Source organism: Rattus norvegicus, chromosome 3 (assembly GCF_021556685.1).
Source record: "Rattus norvegicus strain SHRSP/BbbUtx chromosome 3, alternate assembly SHRSP_T2T, whole genome shotgun sequence".
NCBI classification, from domain to species: domain Eukaryota; kingdom Metazoa; phylum Chordata; class Mammalia; order Rodentia; family Muridae; genus Rattus; species Rattus norvegicus.
Genome location: NC_141536.1, coordinates 53,960,342 through 53,974,916, shown reverse-complemented (window position 1 = coordinate 53,974,916; position 14,575 = coordinate 53,960,342). Strand labels below are relative to the sequence as shown.

The 14,575-nt window shown below is 37.0% G+C and overlaps 1 protein-coding gene across 14 annotated transcripts in view; it reads right to left on the bottom strand.

Annotated features, from left to right (window-relative positions):
- The window catches only part of Ubr3 (ubiquitin protein ligase E3 component n-recognin 3), a 157,694-nt gene that overhangs the window by 60,629 nt on the left and 82,490 nt on the right, over positions 1 to 14,575 (bottom strand). For 7 of the 14 annotated variants that reach the window (XR_015682848.1, XR_015682852.1, XR_015682849.1 and 4 more), the window contains exons 20-24: positions 14,089 to 14,230; positions 10,820 to 10,924; positions 9,748 to 9,921; positions 9,541 to 9,573; positions 7,334 to 7,794 (exon numbers count right to left, since the gene is read on the bottom strand). Coding sequence is in view for 6 of the 14 variants with exons in the window: in XM_087651696.1 (XP_087507822.1) it covers positions 7,334 to 7,794; positions 9,541 to 9,573; positions 9,748 to 9,921; positions 10,820 to 10,924; positions 14,089 to 14,230 (915 nt within the window). In the remaining 8 variants the exon portion in view is untranslated. 14 annotated transcript variants of the gene reach the window in all.

Sequence of the window (14,575 nt, the reverse complement as noted above, 5' to 3'; positions counted from 1 at the left end):
TAAAAAAATCCAAATCCTCCACCAATTTTAGCAAAATGGCTGAATACAAGATTAACTCAAAAAAAAAAAACAAAACAAAACAAAAACAAAAAAACAGTAGCCTTCCTAATATGTAAATCACAAATGGATTGAAAAAGAAATCAGGAAAAAATACCTTTCATAGTAGCTTCAAATAATATAAAATATCTTGGGGAACTGTAACCGAGCATGGGAAGCACAATGAAGTCACGTATCATGTTTTATCATTAAAAAACTTTAAGTCTTTCAAGAAAGAAGTTGAAGAAGCTATCAGAAGATGGAATGATGTCCCTTGCTCATCAATCAGTAGGATAACAGTAAAAATGGCCACCCTACTGAAAGCAATCTACAGATCAATATAATCCCCATCAAAATCCCAACACAATTCTTTACAGACTGTGAAGGGACAATTCTCAACTTCATATAGGAAAAACAAAAACAGAATAGATAAAACAATCCTGAATAATAAAGAACTTCTGGATGTCTTGTCATTCCAGACTTCAAGTCGCACTATAGAGCTGTAGTAATAAAAACACATGGCACTGGCATAAAGACAGATACACTGACCAATGAAATCAAACTGAAGACCAGACATAACTCTACACACAAATGAACACCTGAGTTTTGATAAAGAAGCCAGAAATACACACTAGGAAAAAGACCACATCTTCAACAAATGGCGCTGGTCAAAATGGATGTCTGCCTGTGGAAGAATGTATATAGATCAATGTTTATCAACCTACACCAAACTCAAGTAGATCAAAGACCTCAACATAAAACCAGATACACTGAAGCCAATAAAAGAGAAAGTGGGGAATAGCCTTGAAGGCACTGTATAGGAGATGACTTTCTGAACAGAACATTGATAGAGCAGGCACTAAGATCAACAATAGTAAAAGGGACATCAGGAAACTGAAAAGCTTCTGTAAGGCAAACGAACATCATCAATAGGACAAAGTGGTAGCCTATAGAATGGTTGGCTACAGACTCTACATCTGATAAGAGGACTAATATCCAAAATATATATGAAGAATTCAAGAAACTAGATAGTATCAAAATTCAAATCTAGCTTAGAAATGGGAAACATCTAAACAGAGACTTCTAAATAGAGGAATCTCAAATGAATGAGAAACATTTTAAAAACATTCAACATCTTTAGCCATCTTATTATCTTTTATTTTGTCATGTTTAGTTTTTATCTCTTAGAAACCAGTTCTTTTCTAATGAGAGACAGAAAGGGACTGGAGAGAAGGTGGGGAAGAACTGGCGGAGTAGAGGGAGAGGAAACTATACTGTATGAGAAAAGAAACTATTTCAATTTAAAAAAGAGAAAAAAGAAAAGAAAATCTGGATTTCCAACAATATAATATCCAAAGTATTTGTCAGAGGCAGCAAAAGCAAGAAGTCCTGTCAGCACGAGACAGTAAAGAGGTTCTATAAAAACCTACGATGTGGGGCTGGGGATTTAGCTCAGTGGTAGAGCGCTTACCTAGGAAGCGCAAGGCCCTGGGTTCGGTCCCCAGCTCCGAAAAAAAGAACCAAAAAAAAAAAAAAAAAAAAACTACGATGTTTACATATAAAGAAAGTCTAAAAGATAAGAATAGTCACTTATTGCTACTCTAAGACTAGCTGTCTCCTAATAGCAGGAGCAGAAGCCATTAAATTTCTCAGCTTCTAAGAGCATCTCTAGGTTAGATTATTTTGAGTGAAGTAAAAGAGGTGAGTCCCAAAATTAGCAAAGAATAAAAAGCATTCTAAATCTAAATAATTATTCCTTTGGATTATTTCATTGTTCTTTTAGCATTTACCATTCATCTTCTTCCAAAGAATATTTTAGGACTGTTGGCAAGCAATGATAATAAATTAATAATATAGAATTATACATATGAATACAAAAGCAAAAGGAAATTGTAAAGACTTGGGCTTCCCTGATTATATTATAGAAACAATACTACTACCATGAAATTGTACTTCTATTAAGGAAGTTAGAACAATAATTTTATCAAAGAGAAGAAACGGGTGAAAAAGGTAAGCTGTTTATTAGTCAAATAGACAACTATTTAAGTTTGCATGACCATAACCAGATACAGATCAGAGCCTGTGATACAAAGCACACAGTATACAATATACATCTCACTTCCTTCTGATACCAATCTAAGCTAAGCACAATGAAGTCACACAGAATGCTAAACTGAGTTCATGTATAGTCATTTCTATGGGAGCCTAAAAGTAGTTTTCTGTTCATCTGAAATGAAGCAAAGTTGTAACATCTAGAACTTGAAAGCTGAACTTCTAATAGCAGTTTGAGAATCCTTGCACATTGCTCCTGTCAAATCAATGGAGGAAATCAAGAACACCTACAGAGAAAGGACTGTGGCACTTGAAAAGTCACAGTTTGCCAACAATTTTCAAAACAGTTTTACTTACTTTGTAGGTAATTTAAGAGTTATATAAGAAAATGTGCCTTGTTGTCTTATATCTATCTCTCTTTTGCATTGTTTTTAAGGCAAAATACTATATAGGTTAATCATTCATCTTATCCCAAATTTAATTCTGTTTGATACTGATCAGTTCAAAAAATAAATAAATCTACCTACCCACACCTTCCTGAACATGAAGGAAGGCTCTCATTGCCAGAAGTAAACAGTCTAGCACAAGAGGGTATTTTATGGTTAAAGAGTACAAGAAATTGGTTATATGTAGCAGTTGGTGGGAACAGATACAGAGACCCACAGTCGGACATTAGGTGGAGCTTATGGAATCCAGCAGAAGGGAAGAAGAATTGTAGGAGTGAGAGGGGTGAAGGGTACCTCAAGAAAACTCACAGAATGAACCGACCTGGGCTCACAGAGGCTCACAGAAACTGAACTGACAATAACCAGGAGCCTGCATGGGACTGACCTAGGCCCTCTGCACATAAGTTACAATTACAATTATGTAGTTTGGTCTTTGTGTGGGATTCTGAACAGTGGGAGCAGAGGCTGTCTCTGACTCCGCTGCCTGCCTTGGGACCCCTCACCCCTACTGGGTTGCTTTGTCTCTTCTCAATAGAAGATGTGCCTAGTCTTACTGCAACTTGATGTGCTATGGCTGGTTGATATTCATGTGAGGCCTCTCTTTTCTGAAAAGGAGCTAGTGGTAGGGGAGAGCATGGAGAAGGAGGGGAAGCTGCAGTCAGGATATTGAAGAACAGAATCAGCTTAAACTCATAGTTTTGAATACATAAGGACAAGTACAAAAATTTGTCTTCTGTCTCTTCAACCCCTAATGCAAAGACACACAATTTTTTTTCCAGTTCTATTCATTAAGAGGACCTGAAAGTAGCTATACTTCATTAGAAAAGGTGCAAGGATTATAGTTTCTAAATCCCATTCTCCAGTAAAAGTAACCAGAACTCCATGGGAAATGGCTGATTCTAGGGCAAGATGAGCCTGGGGACACCTCTCTGCCTATAGAGGGTAGCATGCTCAGTTAGTGAGGAGAACTGACCAAAAAAGATGAAGATCTTAGCATTAACTCTTGGTGGCTAACCTACAATGTTTGATCATCAGAATGAATACTGAATAGATCAGATAGATGATAACTCAAAGTAAAACAGAAACTCCACGAGTTTATGACTAAATAAAACAGTCCCCTCAAAGGTGATAAAAGGAAAATTACAGAGTCTCAACGTATACAGCAGCTGCAAAGAAGAGTAAGGTAAATGGACAGTGCAGCAGTCGCCTGTAGACACACTAACAGGTCAAGTAACATGACAGAAGCTGCAAGCTCACTGATGTCCCTGCCAGGCAGCAGACAAGCCCACAATGTCACTGCTGTCCTGACCCTTCAGAGGTTCCACAATCGTGAAAATAATAGAAAGACTGATAAAACTGATCCACATTGAAAGAGACCAAAAAGATAACAACAATTCAATTCAATAAGCAATTGTACACTGAATATTTCTCTAATGAGAAACCTTAAACGACTATTTCAACATGAGATCTTATAATTTAATCATACTTAAATACAAAGTTAACTCCTTAATCTTATAGAATCTTACAGTTCTGCTGTGGTTACATAAGAAAAGGCCTGTACCTCTAGGAACTAAAGTATCCCAGTGTGGAGGGCAGCACACCAGCAACCTACTCAGAAACCTCAGCAAGGCCCTAAACCATTTCTCCACATTGGAGATTACTTTAAAATAAAGCCCATGAAAATTTAAGTGTATACTCAAAGAAATGGTGTCACTAAGGAATATATATAAATGTATTATGTATCTGCTTAAAGCACTCCAAGAGTAATACAGAAATGCTTCAATAGACAAGCTCTGATCAATCCAGTGGGTGTGGCCTCTCTCACCACCTCTGGGTGAGCTCTGAAGATGAGGATCTTCTTTCATTAAAGCCACTGTGCACCTCACCTCTAAGCACATATATTATGAGTCTACCTGCTGATAAAAGAACATTCCAAGTAATAAATCTGTACATCAAACATGGTATGATCTATTGTATAACTAAAATTCAAGTGCATTTCTTGGGTACTCAGGAGCTAAGAGCATTTACTGCTCTTGCAGAGGATCTGTGTTTAGTTCCCAGTTCTCCATGTGACAATGCACAATCACCTGACACTCCTGTTTCAGAGTATGCAACACCCTCTTCTGGGCTCCACACGTACCAGGCACACACATGGTGAACAGTCATACATGCACCCATGCATATAAAATAAACCTTTTTTAATGTATTAATCAAAGTTCTGTGAAACCAACTTTTTAACAAAATTCTACATTATTCCATTAGACACACATGTTAATAAGGACAAGTTCCGTGAGATTCAGTACATTTAAGAACTATTCTGGACGTTGAGAATGCTAAAGGAAATTATTAAGACTAAGACTTCTGTGTTGGCTAGTCTTGTGTCAACTTAACACACAAACTGTCTGAAAGGAGGGAAACTTAATAGAGAAAAATCCCTCTATAAGCCCCAACTGCAAGACATTGTCTAATTAGCTGTTGATGGAGGAGGGACTAGCTAGCCCTTGTGGGTTTGGGTTCATATGAAAGCAGGCTGAGCAAGCCATGGGAAGCAAGCCAGTAAGCAGCACTCTGCCAGGCTTCTGCATCAGCTCCTGCCTCCAGGTTCCTGACCTGTTTGAGTTTCTGTGCTGACTTCTTTTAGTAATGAACATCAATATGGCAGTGTCAGCCACCTAAACACTTTTCTCCACACCTTGCTTCTGGTCATGGTGTTTTGCTGCAGCAATAGAAACCCTGAGGCAACTCCCATTTGTACTTCTGTGTTCTTTCTATGGAACCAGTGTATTGTGGAAAAGATGCCAAAGTTTTTATAGGTGAGAGAGAACTGCCAACACCAAGAGTTTATAAACTGCCTTTTGTTATCGCAAAACTTAATCTAAAACAGAAGAGACACAGCAAGGTTCAAACTCACCTCCCTTAACTGTCTGCTATAGAATTAGTTCCAAATGTTCATCAATGTCTTCACTCTTGAAAGGAGTTTCCTTTGCCTTCTCTCTCTCTCTCTCTCTCTCTCTCTCTCTCTCTCTCTCTGTGTGTGTGTGTGTGTGTGTGTGTGTGTGTGTGTGTAGGGAAGGGAGAGGGAGGGGAAGGAATAGAGGGACAGAGGGACAGAGGGACGGAGGGAGAGAGAGAGAGTCTTCACTTTTTTGTAGTGCTGGAACTTAACTCCTGGGTGTTAAGCATGAGTGCTACCACTGAACTACATCCCCAATTCCTACAGCATCACATTAAAAGGACTCCTGTAGAAATGGTATCTAAACTATGTCTTCTAGTGTCATAGCTATTATTAGCAATAATTACAAAATACTCTTAACCAAATAAACTTTGATTCACTGCATGTTTACCTTCTTAAAACAGAACAGCCTAGTACATAATCAGGAGGGAAAAAACCTCCAATTTAAAGAGATTAGCAGAAGTAAGTCAACTCATTTTCAACTTTCCACTTTTATTAATAGATGCATTAAATTTAAATGCCATTTAAATTACACATCAGTTCTTTAGAATTCCTATTCATAAAGTGTAATCCTATAAGAAGAAAATAGGAATGTTATTATTATTCTATTTATCCCTTTTTTAGGACTTTTGTGGTTTGCTTGTGCTTTTGACTTTGGTCAACATATGCATGGAGGTGTGGGTGGCAGCATGGGGACTCTTTCTATCATTTTCTCCTTATTCCCTCCACACTGGGCACTCAGTGAACCAGCAGCTGACTGTTTCAGCTAGAGAGTCCGGTCAGTGAGCTCCAAGGGGACCGCACACAGGCACAGCCATGCCCAGATTTGACAGCTGCTAGGCACTCGGCTCTCTCCTTTGTACAGTGCACTTACCCACTCTGCCATCTCCGCAGCCCCTATGTACTTTCTTTGTCTCTAAACACAATTTTTTCTTACACAATCACATATGTGACTAAAATGGCTTCTCACACAGTTATTCCAGGACGATCTCCCTCATAACTAGCAAATTACGTGGGACTGTCAAACTTATGTGAACTCAGAACACCAAACAAAATTGATAGTTTTTTTCTCTGTCCTTTTACATCGTCGTCGTCATTAGTGCCACCTGTACTCGTTAGTTTTAATTATCAACTTTACCAAGCTCCAGTCACCTCAGAAGGAAGCCTCAGTTCAGGGACTGCCCAGATCAACTGGCCTGGGGATTTTGTGGGGAAATCGTCTTGATTGTTACTGACACAGGTAGTCCAGCCCACTGTACGTACCACCATTCTCTGGGAAGGTGGCCGTGGGATGGATATGTGTGTGTGTGTGTGTGTGTGTGTGTGTGTGTGTGTGTGTGTGTGTGTGTGTGATCTCCCAGGACCCACAAGACAGAACAGACTTCTAAAAGTGGTCCTCTGACCTCCATATGCACACAGTAGCCTATGTATTAACATGCATACAAGCATATGTGCATGCACACACACAATAAATAAATGTTTTTTTAAGGAAATATCCAAAAATACTTTATTTGCTATTTAAAGTAAAGTTAAACCTTCTTTCTTCACAGCAAGAGAATCCTTAGGTGCTGCAGCAGTAATAGTATTAGCAGTGTTTCTGAAGACGCCTCCAACTTTCAGTGTAATTTTACACTGGAGTCAGCAATTCCCATCTTTTTATCCATAAAGTACTCCGCATCCCACACACACAAGCACTAGCTGTGGCCAATCATTCACCTTACAAAGCAAGCAGCTGTGGCTGTTGTAACTCAAATAACCAGGTCATTATCCCTGAATGACCGAAGAAGAGAAAAGCCCAAATCATAAACTGTCCTGTAAATATTAGAAACAGTAAAAATGACAATACCTTTCCTCCTTGTCCAGAGTCTTCTTCTCTGCTGTGGTGATCTTTTTGGGTGGCACGGGAGGAGTCACTTTTCTGCATATCTCTTCAATGATGCGCTTGTTCATTCTGCTTTGCACTGCAGCTTTTAGCAAAATCCTTTCTACAGCAGTTATACCGTCTCCATGACTGTATTTTGGAATTTCTGGTTGTATTAAAACTTCTATGTCATCAAGCCATGGAGGATAGTAAGAGTTTTGTTTTCCTGAGAGTTTGTGGTGAAGTTTTATTAGCAAAGACAATATGCTTTCCTTAATTTCCAAAATGGCTGTGGTTAACTGGGGAGCTGAGCCAGGAGCTGACCATTTACTTGGAGTCTTGGGCCGAACCACCTGATTTGCTTCACTGTTGTTTCGATTGATGATCTCCTGAAATTTCTTTCTACGCTCTGCTACTAAGCTGAAAACTTGAGCTGTACCAGAATTCTACCAGTAAAATTAAGAACAACAGAAAGATGAAGAAGTTAGCCAATAACCAATTCTAAAAATGTATCAATCACTGTATTTATCCAAAAGGAATGCTTCATTTTCATCCAAAGATTTCTCTAGCAGATAACTCATTTCCTTCATTTCTTTCTCAAATAGATATACGACCACTTTATGGGGACAGCGGTAAGGAACAGAAGGTCACCGCAGTTGACCCTCTGTTCAACCTGAGCCAATGTTCCACTAAAAACAAACAAAGCGTAGGCCAAACCTGCAGCCATATTACAAAACAACAAAAATTAAAGAAAACTAAAATACATAAACTGAGCTTCTCAGTTTAAGAAAAACTGCTGTCTCACACACCACTCATGAAGAAACTGCATAGACTCTGTTACCTTCTGCAGGGGTGCTACAGCTTCCACACAGAAAACACATTCCATTTCCCTTCATTTTTTAAGACAGTAAATATTAATTTCACTTTTAAGGAACTTCAAAGTGAAAATTACAAAGATTTCAAGTTTTAAAACTGAAATATAAGGATACAATCTAAAGACTAAATTAATTTGCTTCACACTGCATATCACCATATGTTATTTGAATAGACATTTTTAGTCAAGTGCTCTTCTCAATAATTTGTCTTCTAAACAGTCCTTTTGCCAAAGCAAACACATCAGTCCTCTTAGACATCATCTTTTAATTAAAATATGAATCAGTTTAATGGATCTCATCTTTCTAAAAAGAACACTAAAAAGTATCCTTTTGTAAGTCTAATTACAGTATAAAATTTTAACATTCAATGTTTTTAAAGTACTCTACAACATTAGGATCAAAAGAGCCTCTGATAGAGGTTCCAAGTTTTTAATTAAAATCCTTTATAGTGTTCACAACAAAAATATGTCAAATGCAAGAAATATTCTAACCAATAGACTTGACTAGAAGAAATACTAATTCAGCTCTCTCTATTCACATGATACGTAGTGTATAGGAAAGAAAACTACTTATCTGACACGTCATCTTAATACTTTTTCTTTTTTAAATTTTATTTATTTTATATATATATGGGAGTCTTAGCCACATATATGTCTGTGCATCATGTGCATGCCTGGTGCTTGGGACTGTGAGCCAGTATGTGGGTGTTGGGATTGAACCCAGTTCCCCTGGAAGGGATGACAGTGCTCTTAACTGCTGAGCCTTCTCTCCCGCTACACTTCTCACTTTATTTTAAAGATTAATTAAGCAACATGCAAAGAGCTGGTCTTCACAATGAGTTCCAAAACACAACAGACGAAATACAAGTACTTATAGGCCTGTTTCATTAGTTAATTGCCTGTTTCATTAGTTAATTGCCACAGAAGCAAAAGAAAAAAAAATATTTTTAATAGGCATGCTGCCAGCAATAATATTTATTTTGATTTAGGAATAGTCATTTTTAAGATGTTAATAAGACAATTGAAATTCTAATGTAAGTAGATACAAGTAGGCCACCTGAAACTGTCCAGAACACTTTTAACACTAAAATGAAAAATTTACTACTAACCACTCTGCATTTTTTGATCAATAACATAAATTTACCTGAAATTAAATATAAATAACCTTATTAAAGGTAAAAAACTAATTTCGAGAAATCTTTTTTATTTAATTATATTAATCACACACAAACACACACAAATACTTCAGTGTTTTTTTTTTTTTCCTCATTTCCAATTAGCCATGTTGCTAGTTAATGCAAATACCATACACATCTACCTCTCTTTGAAGAACTTTAGGCCGTCGGGAATTCTAGCAGGTTGAAGGAAAAAAAATGGTTAAGGCCACAGCGCTCAGACATGTCAAGAAAGAAAAGACAACCTAAAGCCCCCTAACAGTGTTTTCTTCCGAATGCTGGAGGTTATCTAAGCATATCTCAGTACAACATAAACCTTTCCCTTTCATCTCTCTCGCTTTTAAACTTACTTGTAAAGAGCCCAAGCCATCAGAGCTCGTGCTGGCGAGGGAATCCCTTTTCAACTCAGGAGCAGTCTCTGGGACTCGCACTCTGACATAATTTATAAAGTGCCGCATGTTTGATACCAAGTTACTGCCAGGGAACCAACTATCATGACAACGTTCTGGTCCACCCATTGATACCTAAGATATATGCAAACAAATCAATCAATCAATCAATCAATGGATCAATTAATTAATCAACAGAAAATAAGTACTCACACATATGTACACTCCCCAGAAGCCATAATTTTTGTTCCCACTATAACACCAAAAGTACATAAACAGCTTTCTTTAATTTTTTTCATTTAAATGATAAATTTCAACAGTTTTGTGCATAAAGTAATTCCCTAAGTGTCGAGGAAAGTTTCAAAAACCCATATGCATTTTAAGAATAAAGCCTTTTTAGGCCAGAGAGTTGGCCCAGCAGGTACACTATCTGTCAAGCCTTATTACAACATGAGTAAAATCCCCAGGTTCCATATGGCAGAAGGAAAGAAAGAGCTCCTGCAAGCTGTCCTCTACCTGAACATGGGCATCATGGTGTACATCCATACATATTAAGTAAATTAAATAAATAGGACCTTCTTACCAGTTCTTCAAATTTAAGAATTAAAAATCTAAAAACAGGGGCTGGAAAGATAGCTCAGTGGTTAAGAGCACAGTCTGCTCCTCCAGAAGAGTCAGGTTCCATTCCCAGCACCCACTTGGTAGCTCACAAACATCTGTAAATCCAGTTCCCGGGAACCTGACGCCCACTTCTGGCCTCCAAGTGTATTGCAAGTAAATGCTGTACAGATAAGCATGCGGGCAAATGCCAATATACAGAAAAAGCAGCAGTGCACACGTTTATCCCAGCTCTCAGGAGGCAGAAGGAGATGGATCTTTGAGTTTGAGCCCAGCCTGGACTACAGAGAGGGTTCCAGAGAAACTCTATCTTGGGAAAAAAAAAAAAAAACAACAACAACAATAAAACCACCCAATCGAGAACTGTACCTAGAATAAGTGCCCGAGACAGACAGACTGCAAGAGCAGTGCTCACCTCTTCCTCAGAGTCGTCCTCAGCAGAGTCTTCCAGGCCTAATTCAATCAGATACAACACCATGCAGAGCACGTGTTCAGACAGATTTTGATGATCCATCAGAATCTTTAAAAAAATAAAAACTCATAAATATTTTTCACAAAATTTATTTTATTTAAAGATTCAAAAAATTCTATTTTAAACAAAAATCATTATCAGATAATTATCAAATATAAAATCAGGTATGTAAATGAAAGTCTTAGTAAAAACACAATCTGAAACAAACTCTAGGTTTGCTTTGACAATTTGTAGAACTTTTATTAGATTTGTTTTTTACGTATGTGTATAGAGTGTGTGTGCACAAGACTGAAGATATTCTCATAGACCAGAGTCATATATTGAATCTTCTGGGCTGGAGTTACAGACAGTTGTGAAATGTACAATAAGGTTGCTGAAAACTGAACTCAGGTCCTCAGCAAGAACAGGATGGGCTCTTAACCACTGAGCCATCTTTCATCTCCTACATAGGAATACTGTGCAGTAACTGAAAACAGAAGTTTGAAGACTTCCTAAAGAGTGCCCCATTAAACAGTTCACAAATCACTAATATAAACATAGCAGTCTCTAATAAAATAATTTACTAAGGATACTTTACATCATAATCTTCTGATAGTCTCCTGAAGACAAGAAGCCAAATTTAACAAAAACAGTCATTTATTTAAATGCAACTGCAGTTGGCTAGCATAACAAAATAGATGCTGTCTTCAGCATTCTGGGTCTCTAAATATTTTGTGTATCTATATAAATATGTAAGGCAATGTGAGGTTTAAATGATAAGGAACAAGGAAAATTCTATGAACTTCACCACATACATAGATCATCCAACTAAAACCTTACTCATCTTATACAGGATCTCAGGGCTGTAATAGCCCAGTGATCAGAAGATCCCTAAACTACTTCAGGAACAAGATGGCACAGCAGCTACTGTTTGTCTCATTATAAAAAGGTGACCAAATGGGGAAGGAGAGAAGAAAGGGTTCAGCAAGAGGTGGCCCGGTCAGTTTGGGGGTTGATAATGGACTGAAAAGATGGTGAGCTCAGCTGAGCCTGACAGGAGTAGTTCAAATGAATGGCTGAGGAAAAACTTAATTCTTTGTAACTAAAGACAGATACTCACTGACTGATTTCCTACTATTTGACAAGTAGGAGGGCAACTCCACTTTCTCTTGCAAAACCTCATTTTTAGAAAGCTCTGTTTATATCTACTTGACATGTAGTAACACTCTTTGGTCTTAGCTTTTCCATATCTAAAGGTGAAAAAGAAGCCCAGATTACTTGTGATTGGCTTCACTTTGAATCTGCCATTTGCTTAGAACAGTGCCTAGCAATTAATGTCCAACACACAGTGAGCAGGTGGTGCCGAGCAGACAGAGCCTAAGGAGGAGTCTGAAGTGGGAGCGCCCAGGCTCCCAGTTTCTAACCCAGCACATTATGGAGGGAAGCAAGACCCAAACATCCTCAGCTGTCCAAATATCACTACACACAGCTCTTAGCCTCTCCTGCAATGCCCACCATTTCTGTCTCCTCTTGATAGAGCATTGCTACTAAATCCAAAGAGATTTTGAATAGAAATCCAATGGCATTACAAATTTAACTGAGAGAAATAAAAGCTAAAGATTCTGAACAAAGAAATAAAGCCATTTTCTGGGAAGTGCCACCATGTTCTTTAGTAACACACATGGCAAGGAAGAACAGCATCTTGCTGCAAGAGCCTTCTGCAAAGTTGACTTGACAGTGCTGGGCAATTAAGAGTATGCCAGAAAAGCTAGCATAAACAAATTCTAAATGTGAAAAAAAAAAAAAAAACCTGGCCAAAAGAGTCTTGAAACAACTAAAACACTAATCTGTCATCTCTGATAAAAACACGTCTAGATTGAGTAAGTTTTAAAAGTTGAAAAAGTAACTTCAAAGAGATTCTCAGTAAAGCTTCCTTCATTTATCATGAATTATTATTATTCGTCATTTGAACTAGTTACTAACCTCTGAATCTCCACTCTCCCCTTATGAACTGAGAACAACACAGGATTTCCTGACACACTGTAATGTCTATAGTATGCATTCAGTACAGAGGCCTGGCTCTGGGAAACCCTACCAATTACATTTGCCTACAAAATCAACACAAACTGCTCTCCAATATGAAAGTGTTCTACATATTTTAATGGAGAAGGACACTTTACATCATTTTTTTAATAATCCTTTTGATAAATTATAAAAATAAGTTTTTCAAGGCACTTTTTAAAGGCACTGATCTAAGAATCTTGGTCCAACATAACTTCTAGCTTTTATAATGGCCATGGGTGGTATTGAAAAGAAGTATATAGAAATCTAAAAGCACCGGTTAATTATGTGGCAAACACAAAGAGATCTATTTAACCAAGTAATGCATGCTTTCTTAAATAGTTAAAAATTATCTGTATAGTCAATAGAAATTTGTAAACAGAATAAGCTCTTAGGTTTCCTTTAATTTTTTAAATGAAAAAGAAAAATTATACATTTTCTTTATTTCTAATTATATAACATTTATCCCTATTATTTTATAGATACTACAGGAATAATTATCTTTCATCTCTTATTAAAAATCCCAGAGTATACACACATATTACATATATGTGCATATGAGTATATGTATGAACATATATACACATTCTCTTTATAATATATTTCATGTAACTTTTAGAACAGAGTAAATTGGTTTTGTGAGAGAAAACCCCAAATTGAAACAAATTTTAGGTAATGGGAAAATAAAGGATGTTTTTAAAAAAGTGTCTAAAAGAACCCACATTCAAATCCTTCTGCGTCAAATTCTTAAGAAGCAAAAAGCAGAGATAACCATTCTAAAGTAAGGCCACTGGCTCACACACCGACACTTGCTTTTGTCAAGCAGTAGGAATGGCTGACTGTTCACTTCCTCCGTCTTCCCTGGCACAGCTCCTACAGCCACACCACCTCTCACTTTACAGAAGCCATAACAAGTACTCCAGTCTCAAGTGTTTGTCTGAAGCTAAACAACAAACACTTCTCTACAAAGAAATACAACTGCTTCCTAATTTTTCAATATGGAATTCAAATATATGTAATTATAATTTACCCTTACACATCAAAAAATTTATAAACACACTTTTCTTTATAAGTGGAACCCTCATATAAATAGTCATTTAGTTCTTTGATTTGAAAATTATGAAAATAAATTGTAATCTTAGTCATTCTATCTAATCAAATTACTACTCTACCTTGTAAAGCAGAGTGAACAGCACAATGTGTAAGGTTTTACAATGCAGAAGTCTCATGAGACCTTTATAACTGGGATGGAGTGATGTTCTTTTCTTATAAGGAGGCCAGGGATTTCCAGAAAATTTTCCACTCTGTTTTAAACTGTAAAAATAAAGCAAAATCAAGTTTACATGACAGACTCATAAACTATGGTTTGAACAGTAATTTACAGGCACTCATTTCTATTTTCTATACATTACTAATTATTCATAAATGCTTTCAAAAGCCAAACAGATATTTATTCTTATACTTTTACTTATACTTTCACTATGCACATTACTTTCCCTTTACTTTTGGATAGAAATCAGTTAAAAAAGCAAAACCAAAAACTTGAAAAATGAATGTAAAAAATGCTAACAAAAAAAAATGAAAAGGATCCATAATAAAATTTTTAGCAAAGTGACTTTCTATTCTAACCCTTGACAAAATCAGTAATCAGAAAATATC